Genomic DNA, 14,283 nt, shown 5'->3' with positions numbered 1-14,283 from the left:
TGGTCCCGAGAGCGAAGAAGCACATATTTCGGAAGATGGCACTTGCAGAGGGCCAGAAGTGATCTACATCAGCATCCTAAAGCGGTATATGCAGCATCCCAAGAGATTTCCCACCTAAAAGCCAAATAGCGCTATCTTAGTTGCCTTCAGACCATTCTAGTAGATTCTGTGGCAGTGGGGAGTTCCATTAATTATTGGAGAGAATTGAAATAAAGCGAGGCAATGGGCTGCCAAAGGTAAGGGGGAATCCGTCTCTGAAATTGGTGCCCCCTGGCAACAGCGTGGGTGCCCATCCCACCCGCACGAGGGACAAATGCGCCGGTGGGGAGGCGGGGTCACTTGCCTTAGCAGATGGGCACCGTGTGGTTTTGTCGCCCCCAACCCAGAAGCAGCCAGCAGCGCACAGACCTGCCAGCACAAAATGCTGCGCTGGTGTGGCCAGGGCCGACCTTAGTTGGCCTCCACTGCCCAGCCGGGCCCCCTGTGCCAGCACAGGCACCAGCAGAGAGATGCCATGATTTTTGTGGTGTATCTCTGTTGGGGATTTTCCACCTTTGGGGGATTTTCCACCTGGCTTTCTTTTCTATCTTTTTTCACTTTTTACTTTGGAGGGGGCACGGCGGCACCATCCCAGCCCTCCTGTGCACTCTGAATGAGATTGTAAATCATCTGCACTAGAAAATTTATACTAAGCAAAAAATACATTAACTAGGTTCCACCCCCCCTCTTAAACCCATGCAAAAATATGCCATTTTCTGATTCCGTCAAGGCTAAATTACTATTAAGTGCTTAATTTGGGATTACTTTTCAAAACTTGAAACTTCCACTGGTTCTAAAAGCTTTTGACAGGATGGGGGGGGGGGGGTGTGGATTCTTTTTATTTATTTATTTATTTTAGCCTTCAAATATGACCTCTGGTGACCCCTGTAGGGCTTTCAAGGCAAGATATGTTCAAAGGTGGTTTGCCATTGCCTGGCTCCAAGACACAACCATGGTATATCTTGGAGGTCTCCCATCCAAATTCTTATCAGTAAATGGCCCAAGGTCACCCAGCAAGTGGGGATTTGAACCTGGATTTCCCAGCTGGTTCTGGTGGGGTTTTTTTTTTCCTGAGCTTCATGTGTACGTGGTCGGGAACAATTGGATCTTGTTCCTAACATTTCACCTACATCTGTGGCTGGCATCCTCAGAGGTGTATCACAGAGAGAAGTCTGTTACACACTGTGTGATACACCTCTGAAGATGCCAGCCACAGATGCAGACGAAATGTTAGGAACAAGATCCACCAGACCACGGCCACACAGCCAGGAAAACCCACCAGAACCAGTTGAATCAGGCCATGAAAGCCTTCGACACTGGATTTCCCAGATCCTATTCTGATACCTTAACCTCTAGGGCAGTGTTTCCCAACCTTTTCGAGGTCAGGGTACCCTTGACTTCACTCTTCATATCTCACGGTACCCCTGCTGCCACCCTCCACCTTCCCCTCCCATTGCCCCTGCTTGCCACACACCCCACCTTCCCCTCCCAGGATGAAGGGAAGCACTGGGGGTGGCTGCTGACCTCTGTGGCAGGCCCTGCCCCATGGGCCAGCTCCATGTCCTTTGCTGGCGCCGGTGGGAGACCACACCACACAAAAATGAGGGGGGGGGGTGGTGGTGGTAGTGTTGCCGCGTTACCCCTGGGACATGCTCACGGCACCCCAGGGTACTACAGTACCCTGGTTGAGAATGGCTGCTCTAGGGGCTGGATATATAACCACCCCTGTGCTTCAAGGTATAATTCAGAGTGCTGCTGCTTACCTTTTAAGGCCCTAAATGACCGGGGACCTGGGTTACTTGAAGGACTACTTTGCCTAGCCTGCCTGTCCACATCATCCCTTCTAACCTTGTTCTCTGTGGCCCTCCCTGCAGAAACGAAGCAGGTCGCTACTATTGCATATCTGTCTTCATCGTAGGGAACAATAGAACATTAAATATATGTTCACACATCAGTGAATTATGGTGATAGTTGCAATACTTGGGTCTGACGACAAGCGAAAGTTGCACATTCCAGCTTTACTTATTGTACAGACGTGGGTTCAGTTTGGTCATCATTCTAAATCACAAGGAAGCTTAACTACCGCTTGTGCACAGACCTGGATCCCTTGTGTGATGTGGGAATAGGAACACAGTTTTTTGTCCTCAGCCAGCAAATGGAAGCTATGGTTCTGAAGTAACTTTGCAAGTCGGAGAGCCAGCTGGCGTGCTCGGTTTGGCAAGGGCCGCTTCTGCAGGACGTGACCTGGCTACCCCCTTGCACTCTTCCCTTCCCACTGCTAGCTTTTTCTGAGCCGGTGGCCCTCTTCGCCTCCAGTTTCTCAACATCTTTTCAGTAGCGTTGCTCGGGATAGCAGTTGACAAGCCATACCGAGAGTCACTCCCCTTTCTCCAGAATGAGCCGAACCATTCTGGGAATGAATCTGAATGCTTTGTGTATAGTAAGTGAAATAGACAGGTGTCTGAAAACGATGGTTTTCCTACCCACTTTATGTGTTATGGCTTCAGAAGAAGAAGAAGAGTTTGGATTTATATCCCCACTTTCTCTCCTGCAGGAGACTCAAAGGGGCTTACAATCTCCTTGCCCTTCCCCCCCTCACAACAACCACCCTGTGACGTAGGTGGGGCTGAGAGGGAGCACTGAGAGGTGCTGAAGCTAGCCCAGGGGTAGGGGAACCTGCAGGCTCTCAGATAAGGTTTGGGAACCCACCAATTCCCATCAGCTCCCTCACCAGCATGGCCAATTAGCCCATGCTGACAGGCTTGATAGGGAGTGCAGTTCCTGAACATCTGGAGAGCACTTGGGTTCCCTACCTCTGGACTGCCCAGAATCGCGGCGCCCAGCACTCCCATCAGCCCCTGCCCAGCATGGCCAATTGGGCCACACAGAGGCTGATGGGACTTGCAGTTCCTGAACATCTGGAGAGCCGCAGGTTCCCTACCTCTGGACTAGCCCAATGTCACCCAGCTGGCGTCTGTGGGAGTGTACAGGCTAATCTGAATTCCCCAGATAAGCCTCCACAGCTCAGGCGGCAGAGCTGGGAATCAAACCCGGCTCCTCCAGATTAGATACACGAGCTCTTAACCTCCTACGCCACTGCTGCTCCTTCACATTCAATTATTATTTTAGTACAAATCCTGGTTGGATCTGATGTTTGAATGGGGACCACAGGAAGTGACTGGATGGCCCCATCTCAAGGGGTGGGAGGCGAATCTTTTGGTGAAAGTGGGGCACAGTTGCACCAGTGGATTTGCTTTCCCTGGAGCACTTGCCCCAGAAGAGGGGCATATCCGCCGGCATGCAGCTACCGCCAAGCCACCCCTCCCGGCAATGGGCCGCAACATGAGATGCTGCACCAACATCTCTGCACCACTGCCACAGCAGGGCTGTGGCTGGGGGAGGAGCCGACTTTAGTCGGCTTCCTCCTAGCCATTTGCCTTGTTGAGCTGGCAGCTGGAATGACTGACACACCACCAAAAAGGTGGCATAAGTATATTCAGCCCAATAGGGGCTTCCTGGTAGCAAGAAGACTTTTCAGCATTTTAAGCTTCCTCACACCATTGGGAAGCCTCTTTGGGGGGAGGGGGCTCATCACAGCGGCAGTGCCGTGGCCAGAGGCATAGCTGGGCCAGAGTGCGCCCAGTGCACACTCTGTGTTTTCCGCCCCCGCAGTGCTTTGCCCCCCCATCCCTTACCTTAGTGCAGGCTGGAGGCCTGTTCCCTTCAGGCTGAAAACAAACTTGTGGGAACTATACTTCCCATGAGACCCTGGGGCTTGCAAGGGCTCCTGGGAAGTGTAGTTCCCACCGGGCCGTTTTTAACCTGAAGGGAACAGGCCGCTTCTCCAGCCTGCACTAGGGTAAGGGGTGGAGGTTGGAAAACACAGAGTGCGAACCGGGCGCACTCTGGCCCAGCTACGCCTCTGGCCGCTTCTCCAGCCTGCACTGTTTGATGAAGGTAAGTGTGTGGGGGGGGATGCACTGCGGTGTGGGGCCATTTCCTTGTGGCGCACCAGCTACGCACTGCGACACGACACACACACACACACCCTGGTAGCTCCGCCTCTGGCCGTGTCCAGTTCTCTTGGATAGGGCTGTCCCATATAGTAAGACCTTGCGCTCGTGAGCCGTGAATGGCAAACTGTTGAGGCGAACGCCGCAGAAAATAAAGAATCCTGAGCTGCAAACCGAGTCTCGCTGTTGTCATGACTCTGCGCTCTACACTTGAGGAATTTACAGCTCCTTGTGAGTGGTTTTCTGGCCCAGCAAAGAGGGACCGGGAGTGGATTGGCAGTTGAATGCACAACCCTGCCAGCTAGTAAACTGCAAAAAGTTTGGCCAGCTGAGAGAAACCAAGTGGGCCAGAACCACCCTGTCCCACTGGAATGCCAGGCAGGAGTATTTCCTTCAGTCATCTGCAAGACCAGTCTGTGCTCATAAGGAAGCTTTTGTTCCTGACAAAAGTTTTTGAGTTAATTTTCTGCCAGCTGTCTTCATGGCAGATGAAGATCTTGGCTTGGAGTGTATTTGTTGCCAGCGTAGGGGACAGAACAAAATGTCCCAAGAGCCAGGACACTCCTCGCATTCATTTAAGTCATTGACACTGTTAAGAATTAAGAGCTTTCTGTTAACAGTGCTAGGCCCTTGTATAAGTTCTGGTTGACCTTGTGTAAGCTCTTTCATGAGATCTAAAAGCCACAAGTGGAGGAGACCAAACATTTATACATTTGCATGAAATGAATTGCATTTATTGCCACTAATGTGAACAGATTTAACAGTTTATTGAAAAATACCACATTTAAAATAATGGTCCAAAATATTTTTTGTGTTTAAATAGTCAGTAGTTTTCAACAGATTTTTTGTAAAATGAAAACAAAATGGTTCATCATTAGCAATTCAATAATGTGAACTTAGTTTCTTCTTTCTTCTTCACCTTTCTCTTCTTTCTTTCTTTCTTTCTTTCTATCTTTCTTTAGCTCCTTTTTCTATTTTAATTTCTTTTTGAAGAAGAGGGAAATTATTTCGAAAGAATGTCTGCAGAACTAATATTTCAGGATTATTTTTCTCTCTCTTAGTATTTCAATTTTTTTCTTACTGTAATTAATAACAATAAAAACATTAACAACAATAAAACAATAACAATAAAACATTTTAAAAAAAATAATAATGTGAACTTAGTTCGTCCTGAATGCACACGGGTTGCTTATTTCAAAACTGTCTGTTCATAACGGTGTATGCATAGTAGATCTTTGACATTTTACAATGTGTCCTTTATTTACATGCAGCAAGGAGTTATGGGCGAAGACGAGGTAATTCTCTTGTATTTGCTATAATACTCTGAATGCTGACCAGGGGGGTATTGGTAATTGCTACTAATTATTCCAAATTGTCAGTGCTCAGTAAGCTAACTACTTCTCACAGAAGTTGGTGGTAAAATACCAAATGATTTTTATTAAGGCTAGTCCATTCCCTTGTGCATGACCTCATTTAAGCACAGTCCCCCCCCCATCTTAGAACCTGATTTTTGTATAATAAATGTCTGTTAGTTCTGACATTTCTTAAACTTTTTGCTATACCACTTATAATTTCATTGGTGCTTACAGTAAACACTTGCCAAATATGCATATTAAGTATAGTGTTCCCCTGTAGCATACCCTTCTGCTTTCTTCCCAGAATTATGGGTCAGATTCATTATGAACTTATTTTGCACAGTGAAACAAATTGTAGAAACTTAACTCCATATCTTCAACTAATATGACAAGATTGTATTTCAAGTTTCAAACTTCATGGTTTAGAAAAAAGTGAATCCTCAGGTTTAATTGGTTTGTCTGAACATTGCAAAAGTGTGCAACTTTCCATGTCTAGTGGCTGGTAAGTGAAGGAAGAGCAGCAGCAGCAGCAGCAGCTTGCACTATGTAAGAAGATCCATTATTTATGGATTTGAGGTATATTTGAGCAGGTTTCCAACTCTGTGGTCTTCCTGTTGAATTATGCATTTGAACCGAGTAACAGGCTCACTTTCCACAGCTCTCTCAGTGAGGGTAGATGGCTGTAATTCTCTTAATGAGAGGGTTGCCCCTGTTTTTCATCTGCCTTTAAAGAAATTACTGTGATTTGTCTTGAAAAAGGGCTTGATAAGCTAAGAATATTATATGAGAAAGAGAGGGAAAGTACTAAAAGTAGGGGATATGATTGAAGTCTATAAAATTATGCATGGGGTAGAAAATGTTGACAGAGAGACATTTTTCTCTCTTTCTCACAATACTAGAACCAGGGGGCATTCATTGAAAATGCTGGGAGGAAGAATTAGGACTAATCAAAGGAAACACTTCTTCACGCAACGTGTGATTGGTGTTTGGAATATGCTGCCACAGGAGGATAGCTTTAAAAAGGGCTTGGACAGATTTATGGAGGAGAAGTCGATCTATGGCTACCAATCTTGATCATTGATTTGAGATTGCAAATGCCTTAGCAGACCAGGTGCTCAGGAGCAGCAGCAGCAGCAGAAGGTCATTGCTTTCACATCCTGCACGTGAGCTCCCAAAGGCACCTGGTGGGCCACTGTGAGCAGCAGAGAGCTGGACTAGATGGACTCTGGTCTGATCCAGTAGGCTAGTTCTTATGTTCTTAAAAGTAATGAGTGGACGTGTCCTGGAAATACGTTGAAGAAATAATAGATACGTTCTCACAAATTAGTCCCTGGGCTACATCAAAAGAAAATGTCACCGCTGACACAGAAAGAATCAAAATCTGTAGAACAGAACCAGTGTCACAAGAATGGCAGCCATGGTACATATCAAGCGAAACTATCTGAACCTTCTTAGAAACACTGCTAACATTCACAGTGTATGTCCTGGGACCTTATCAATCCATGGACTTCCTGCTCATCACACTATAAATCATATTTGACTTAAGAAGAAGAAGAGGAGTTTGGATTTATATCCCCCTTTTCTCTCCTGCAGGAGACTCAAAGGGGCTTACAATCTCCTTGCCCTTCCCCCCTCACAACAAACACCTTGTGAGGTAGGTGGGGCTGAGAGAGCTCCGAGAACCTGTGACTAGCCCAAGGTCACCCAGCTGGCGTGTGTGGGAGTGTACAGGCTAATCTGAATTCCCCAGATAAGCCTCCACAGCTCAGGTGGCAGAGCGGAGAATCAAACCCGGTTCCTCCAGATTAGACACACGAGCTCTTACCCTCCTACGCCACTGTTTAATTGGTTTGTCCAATTAAATGGAAAAGGAGGCAGCAAAAGGTGACAAAAATGCCGATTACTCACGAGGCAACTGCCACGCTGGCGGCTGGAGCACACTGGGGCAAACAAATCTTTTCCCAACATTTATTTTATTTATTTCTACTTTTATTTATATCTTACCCCTCCCAACAGGGCTCAGGGCAGCAGCAACAATATAGAAACCAATACGAATTAAAATAATCAACAGAACAATAATTGAAACAGTAAAAGCCAGTCATAAGCTGAGCCCTTCGGGGGAGGGCGGTATAAAAGTAGAATAATAAATAAATAAATAAATAAATAAATAAATAAATAAATAAATAAATAAATAAATAACTGGCATAACAACCATAACTCCCCATGCACCCATGGGAGGCCAGTGATAGTAATGGCAGGAAGCAAGCCTTTATTGGCATAGACAGCAGTACAACAATAATAAAAACAGATTAAAAAGCATATACAATACAGGATATACATGTTAGGACAAAGTAAATCTACTGGCATTTAGTAATTTCCAGGAGAAAGTCTGCCACTATCATACAGAGAAGGATCAGGGTTTTCCAACAAGTAGTGTCATCTAAATAAATCAGGGAGATCGGGTAAATGTAAAGGAGTGAGATTCACATCCTTGGATCTGATTTCCTTGAATCTGAGACAGTGACGTAATTGGTGGGCCAGAGATTCAACTGAGCCATGCAGCTACATGGAGCATAATCTTTTTAGCCTTTTCTCTGCTTATTAAATCTGCCATGTAACAAGGCAGAAGGCATAACATTTTCAAAACCTGGCGTAGGCATTATGGCTCCTCCTTTGAACAGGCTTTATTAAGCAATACAGGTAGTTTGCACAAGTGGCCCCTGCCTTCAAATGGGGAGGAGAAAAAAAATACAGGGGGGAGCACGTTTTTTTCCTCTGGCTGGCGCTGATTAGGGTAGAGAACTTCCTCTATCCAAATAGTTGACCTTTTAATTTCCTATAAGCTTCTGGAATAGGACAAAGGGCAAAGTGAATCCACCCTGACAGTCCGATAGGAGGCAATTTTTTCTTCAATTATGGAAAACCAGGGGTTGGAATGGGTGTCAGAGAGCAGACGGTGGACCACAGGGAATTACAGTCCGAAAGAGAAAAAAATGAATTCAAGCAGCCAAGAATCTAAAAGTCCTCCAGCCAAAGCGGCTGAGATTCCCATGGCGAGAGTTTTGACCTCCTTAACTCCAGACAAAGGGCTGCATAGGGCACACAATTTGGGAGTCCAGTTATCTTGTGAAAAAATTTGGATTGAAGAGAATTCAAGGAGTGGTTAATAGCTTGAATCCAAATTGGGACTCCGTAAAGCAATCTCGAGGCGACTTTGGCATTGAAAAATTTGAGGGCAGGAGGGATAAAGGAGTGGCCAGTGATAGTAATGGTCAGCTGGCTGGCTAGATGGAAATGCTCCCTCCCTGCAGAGCACTGAGAAAGGAAGCGGGTCAGGGCAAGATTTCTGGATCCGATGTGTTTCCTCTTGCTGCCCCACCTGTTCTTCTTGTTTTCACCCCAGAAAGCAAGAGCACTTGTGGCGCGACCTTTGTGCCAGAGCAGGGCAAGGGTGGGGCACAGCCAGCCGTGGGTAATTGGCCAAAGGGTTTTTTTTTCTCCTTGATGCTTTGTATTGGCCCAGAGGAAATGCATCCTTGTTACCAGTGTTAGGCAACTGCCAGAGGTTGAAAAAGTAAGGCTCATTCCGCACATGCAGAATAATGCACTTTCAAACTGCTTTCAGTGCTCTTTAAAGCTGTGCGGAATAGCAAAATCCACTTGCAAACAGTTGTGAAAGTGGTTTGAAAACGCATTATTTTGCGTGTGCGGAAGGGGCCCTAAGAAAAACCTTGTGTGGGAATATGAAGCTGAATTTATGTTAAATGAAACAGTCTTTAATCAAGATTGTAAACATTTAAAACTGTTTTTCGTGGGTTTTCCGGGCTGCATGGCCGTGGTCTGGTGGATCTTGTTCCTAACTTTTCACCTGAATCTGTGGCTGGCATCTTCAGAGGTGTATCACAGAGGGAAGTCTGTTACACACTATGTCAAGGTCTGCCAGACCACGGCTACACAGCCCGGAAAACCCACCAGAACCAGTTGAATCCGGCTGTGAAAGCCTTCGACAATACATTTAAAATGTGCATTAAAATCCATGCAAAGTTTCTACATACAAAGTTTTTCTTTATTTTTTCAACTTCTTCGGTTACGTGATCATAGGTTGCAGATTTTCTTCACACGCACCCTTTTTGTTCTTTTTTGCTGTATAATACCAGTGTCGACAACGGATAGCCTTTCCTCTCACTGCTTGCAAGTCACAGTTAAAAATTAAATGCACAAAAGCACTTGATGTCCTTGTGGTCATGAACTTAATCACATTCTCAAGCTGAAAAGTTGCAGGGCATTGATTTGTTCTCTATTGTATTAGATTTGTGTTACCTGGAACAAATCAGTCTGTGCATATTTTGGGATTCTGATTCTTTGCGTGTTTTTTCACGGAAGCATTTGGGTACCTGACAGATCATACGTAACACACAGTTCTCCCTGCGTTGTGTTTGGATTCACACCTGGTTACCACAAGTACAGGGTGTTCAAAATTCAACCATCTCATCCATTCACCCTGGGAGGCTTCTGACAAACTACGACTGGAATCATAAACACACTTACTAACATGTAAGCCTTGTTGTGCTCAGTGAGATTTACTTCTGAGTAAATGTTCTTAGAATTGCAGTGCAGGTCTTGCAGCACATACTGTGCGCATACACTATTGTGTGTGATCTCAGCATATACAGAGTCCTGCTTGTGGACTTCTTAAATGCATTTGGCCACTTTGGAAACTGGATGCTCCAGTAAGGTGTGTTTCATTTTTAACAATGTGTTCTTATTTTGTTCCATGTATGTGACATCAGGGTATGCGGCCCTTTGTATCACAAGCATTTTTCTTACATGCAAGCATTCACACATATGTTCATGTTCTCTCTCTGAATCCAAGAAGGGATGTTCCCGTTGAATGATGAAAGTGCTACAGAAATGGAGGGAATTTTTGACATTTACTGTACTATGTACATGTTTTCATTTTGTAGAATTCTTTCTTGCCTACAGTGATTGAAACTGGGCCTTTGGCCTTGGAAGCTAGCAATTTATTCTCCCCTAGGGAAGCAATGCCCGTATTGATCCATCATAGCTTTGTTGAGGTTCTCTGATATAATTCCTATGCTCTAAATTTTGGGGGGTTGTCTTTAAGGCAGCAGAGTGTGTTTTTAGCTACCCCTACATGGAAAGGTGGCCTGTGTAGCTGTGGAAGGGCCTCTGGAACTTTAGAATGCTCAGAGTTTTTCACATACATAATCTTAGTAATTCTGACAACATTCCTTCATGGTAGGTCCAAATTATTATCCTCATATTGCTGCTGTGTTAACTGAGAATAAAATGATGGCTTGCCTTAGGCGACCTAGTGAATTCAGGATTCATTCTTATCAAGGACGTAGGTAAGGGGGGTGTTCTCGGGTTCAAACCCCCCCCCCCCATTCATGTCCGAAGCTCCGCCCCTCCATTTGTGGGTTTTAAAAACATTTTAGTGGTTTTTTTGTTTTTGGCCTGCAGGGGGTGCATTGTTTGGGCTAGCAGCACCAAACTTCTTCAGGAGGACTAGAGTTTGGGGACTCTCCCTGATGATACTACCGTGAGTTTGGATGCAGGAGGTTTTGGTTCAGGGGTCCAAAGTTATGGACTCCCAGCAAGGGGGTGCCCCCTATCCCTCCATTGTTTCCCAATGGGAGCTAACTAGAAGATGGGGGGCTACACCTTTGAGGGTCCATATAACTTTGGAACACCCTGAACCAAATCTTCACCTGAAACTTTCTGGGCTGGTATCATCAGGAGAGTCTCTTATTGATACCACCCAGGTTTTGTGAAGTTTGGTACAGGGGGTCCAAAGCTATGGACTCCCAAAGGCGGTGCCCCATCCCCCATTGTTTCCAATGGGAGCTAATAGGAGATGGGGGCTACACCTTTGAGGGTCCATAACTGTGGACCTCCTGAACCAAACTTCACCAAATCTGGGTGGTATCATTAGGAGAGTCTCCTAAAAATACCCTGAAAGTTTGGTACTTCTAGCTTAACAATTGCACCCCTGACAGCAGGCACCCCCCAAATTTCCCCAGTTACTCCTTTTAAATCCACCCCCTTCGGCATGGATTTAGGGAGAATCTGAGGTCCTCAGTTTAGAAGAAGAAGAAGAAGAGTTTGGATTTATATCCCCCCTTTGTTTCCCGTAGGAGACTCAAAGGAGCTTACAATCTCCTTGCCTTCCTCCCTCACAACAAACACCCAGTGAGGTGGGTGGGGCTGAGAGTGCTCTGAAAAGCTGTGACTAGCCCAAGGTCACTCCATCTGGCTTGTGTAGGAGTTCACAGGCTAATTCCCCAGATAAGCCTCCACAGCTCAAGCAGCAGAGCAGGGAATCAAACCCGGTTCCTGCAGATTAGAATGCACCTGCTCTTAACCACTACGCCACATTGAAAGTGATGCTGTTTTAGGGTGGGGGATAATCCATCAGTGGGTCAAGATCACTTTCTTAAAGAAAGCATAACTGGGGACCCCAGATTCTCCCTTTAAGGTGGATTTAAAAGGAGAATTTGGGCTCTCTAGTTTAAACACCATTGAAAGTGATGCTGTTTGGGGGTGGATTCCAGCATCACAGCGGCTGCCCGGGGTGGGGTGGAGGGGCACAAAACTCGGATTTTGCACCGGGCTCCATTTTCCCTCTATGTCTCTGCCCAGAGGAGAGGGCAGAAGGAACTGCCAGCTGGTGGGGAGCAGGGGAGGGCAGGGCAGAGGAGTCTGCCATTCCCAGCCTCGGAGAGCTGCTTTTATAAGCGCTAGACCAGGGACGGGGCTTGGGGAGGCGTGGCCATGCCCTAGGGGTGGGTGGGGGGTGGCCCCCCCCCGACCCCCCCCTAAAAATCTATACCTAAGTCCCTGATTCTTATGAATTACAGCAATTTGCAAAACTGTCCTCTGTTTTCTCTCTTTTTAAGGTCGTTCCTCACTCTTTCCAATAGACGATGGCTTACTGGATGATGGTCATACTGACCAAGTTGGTGTGCTGAATTCACCGACATGCTACTCTGCTCATCAAAATGGAGAACGGATAGAACGTTTCTCTCGGAAAGTGTTTGTCGGTGGTCTTCCGCCAGACATCGATGAAGGTGAGTTGTTTTTCAGCATAATTTGACAATCATTCGTTGTAATTGACTCCCAAAGAACAGTATGAAAAGAGAAAAGGCAACAACATTAACTTGATGCTACAGTATGTATCGTATGAGAACGCAGTACATTTCCCGACATGCAAATGAAGCATTTTGTTGGAGAATGGATGGTCAGTTGGAGGCAGTCGGCCCCCTTCTGAGCCGCTCAGGGGGCCAAGAGGCTGCTGTGTCTTACTAACCTTCGTTCGTTATTTCGTTGAACGTGGGTAAGAAGAACCAAAATGAAAACCCTCTGAAAACAGAAATTGCTATTAATCTATGTAATGTGTTCAATATTTTATTGGTTAATCCATATTGCTAAGCTAATCAGTATTCAATTCATTTGAATTCATTAGTCATCCAGCAAGGTTGTAAACCACTGGCAATGGGGAAGTCACAAATTCATTAAAATAACATAAATACTAAATGAACAATAACATAATAATGATGCTTACTGCTGAAAATTGACTTGACAGTCAACCATGTGAACCTCCATGAGAATTCCTTGCTAGTTTTTCAGGCCCGGACAGCAAATCTGGGCACCACGAACAGACTTAATGTAGGAAAGAGAAGTGTGCCCTTAAGGTGCACTTTACTTACAATGGCTCTGAGGTTTCATTTCATGGCGTTTTCAAGGCAAGAGGTGAGCAGAGGTCTCCTAAACTGACCCTGCTTTGCTTCCAAACACTGGTAACAAGAATAGGCTAGTCTGAGCTATTAGGGATGCTACACTGAATTTCATGAGGTTAAAAAAATAGTTTTAAACCATTCATATTCTCCTTTGAACAGAATTAACGAGTATTCAAGGAGTTTCTTCTTTTGCCAATTACACATGGGGCAATGCTCTAAATAATGACAAACATCTTAAATTCCCACTGTCGTTCACATGCCCCAAACTGCTGTGACAATACTTTTTTAAATGTTTACATTTGGTTTGAGCATTCTCCATGCCTTAGATATCAGCTCCAAAAAGGCCTGGAGAATTGGGGGAGGAATTAGCTAACAGCACCTTCCAAACTGAGGGGGTGAAACTGCAAGTTTTGGTAGATTTTTTTTAAAAAAAGCTTTACTGACCTCAGTGCTTTTAATTTAACTGCCATAGTTGATTTTTTTTCAAGGCCCCATTTGTGCAACATAAACATTATGGTAAGTAAAACCTGCTTGAGGTACAGACTATCCAACTTGCAAATGTAATATTTCACTTTGGATCCAAAAACCATTTTAAGCCCCTAAATAACTTCCATAACACTGCTCTCTCAAATTCATATACAAGCTTTCTTAATCCTTTATGTTTGTGTATGAATATTCAGTTTTTGAGACATGAGTGACAGAAAAAGATATAAATTGCTAAATTATTTGTGCATGACTTAAATTAAACGGGCTGGTTCCACATGGGCCAAACACAGTGGTGTGAAAATGGTGTAGAAGGGTTTAAAACAGTGTAAAAGGGTTTATACCGTTTTCACACCATTTTCACACCGCTGTTTTTGGCCCATGCGGAACCAGCCAGGGCCAAAGGACACCCTGTGAGGCTACTGCAGGCCGTTCAACTTGATGTATGCATGAGGAAAATCAATTCTGTGAGTCCATCATGGTTTTGGTTTTAATACTCTGAAAAGCTAGATATTACTTATTAGTTTCACCTTTTCATGTTCCTCAAGAACACATTTTTAAAAGTCAGTGAATGGTAGTCCACAGCTAGCTCTGGAAAACAGTGAAAAAAGAAATACCCCCCTAATACACTGA

At 45.2% G+C, this 14,283-nt stretch overlaps 1 protein-coding gene across 2 annotated transcripts in view; it reads left to right on the top strand.

Moving 5' to 3' along the window:
* LOC125440067 (cytoplasmic polyadenylation element-binding protein 2) overlaps window positions 1-14,283 on the top strand; it is a 48,438-nt gene that overhangs the window by 21,658 nt on the left and 12,497 nt on the right. Inside the window, exons 3-4 of one of the 2 annotated variants that reach the window (XM_048509613.1) lie at window positions 5,324-5,347; window positions 12,328-12,498. In XM_048509613.1, coding sequence (XP_048365570.1) covers window positions 5,324-5,347; window positions 12,328-12,498 — 195 coding nt within the window. The remainder of the gene's footprint in view (window positions 1-5,323; window positions 5,348-12,327; window positions 12,499-14,283) is intronic. The other variant, XM_048509614.1, reaches the window with a different exon arrangement.

This window comes from Sphaerodactylus townsendi, linkage group LG10, assembly GCF_021028975.2.
Source record: "Sphaerodactylus townsendi isolate TG3544 linkage group LG10, MPM_Stown_v2.3, whole genome shotgun sequence".
In the NCBI taxonomy this organism is placed as follows: Eukaryota; Metazoa; Chordata; class Lepidosauria; order Squamata; family Sphaerodactylidae; genus Sphaerodactylus; species Sphaerodactylus townsendi.
The sequence above is the reverse complement of the archived record's forward strand: the minus strand, read 5'-3'. Positions and strand labels throughout refer to the sequence as shown.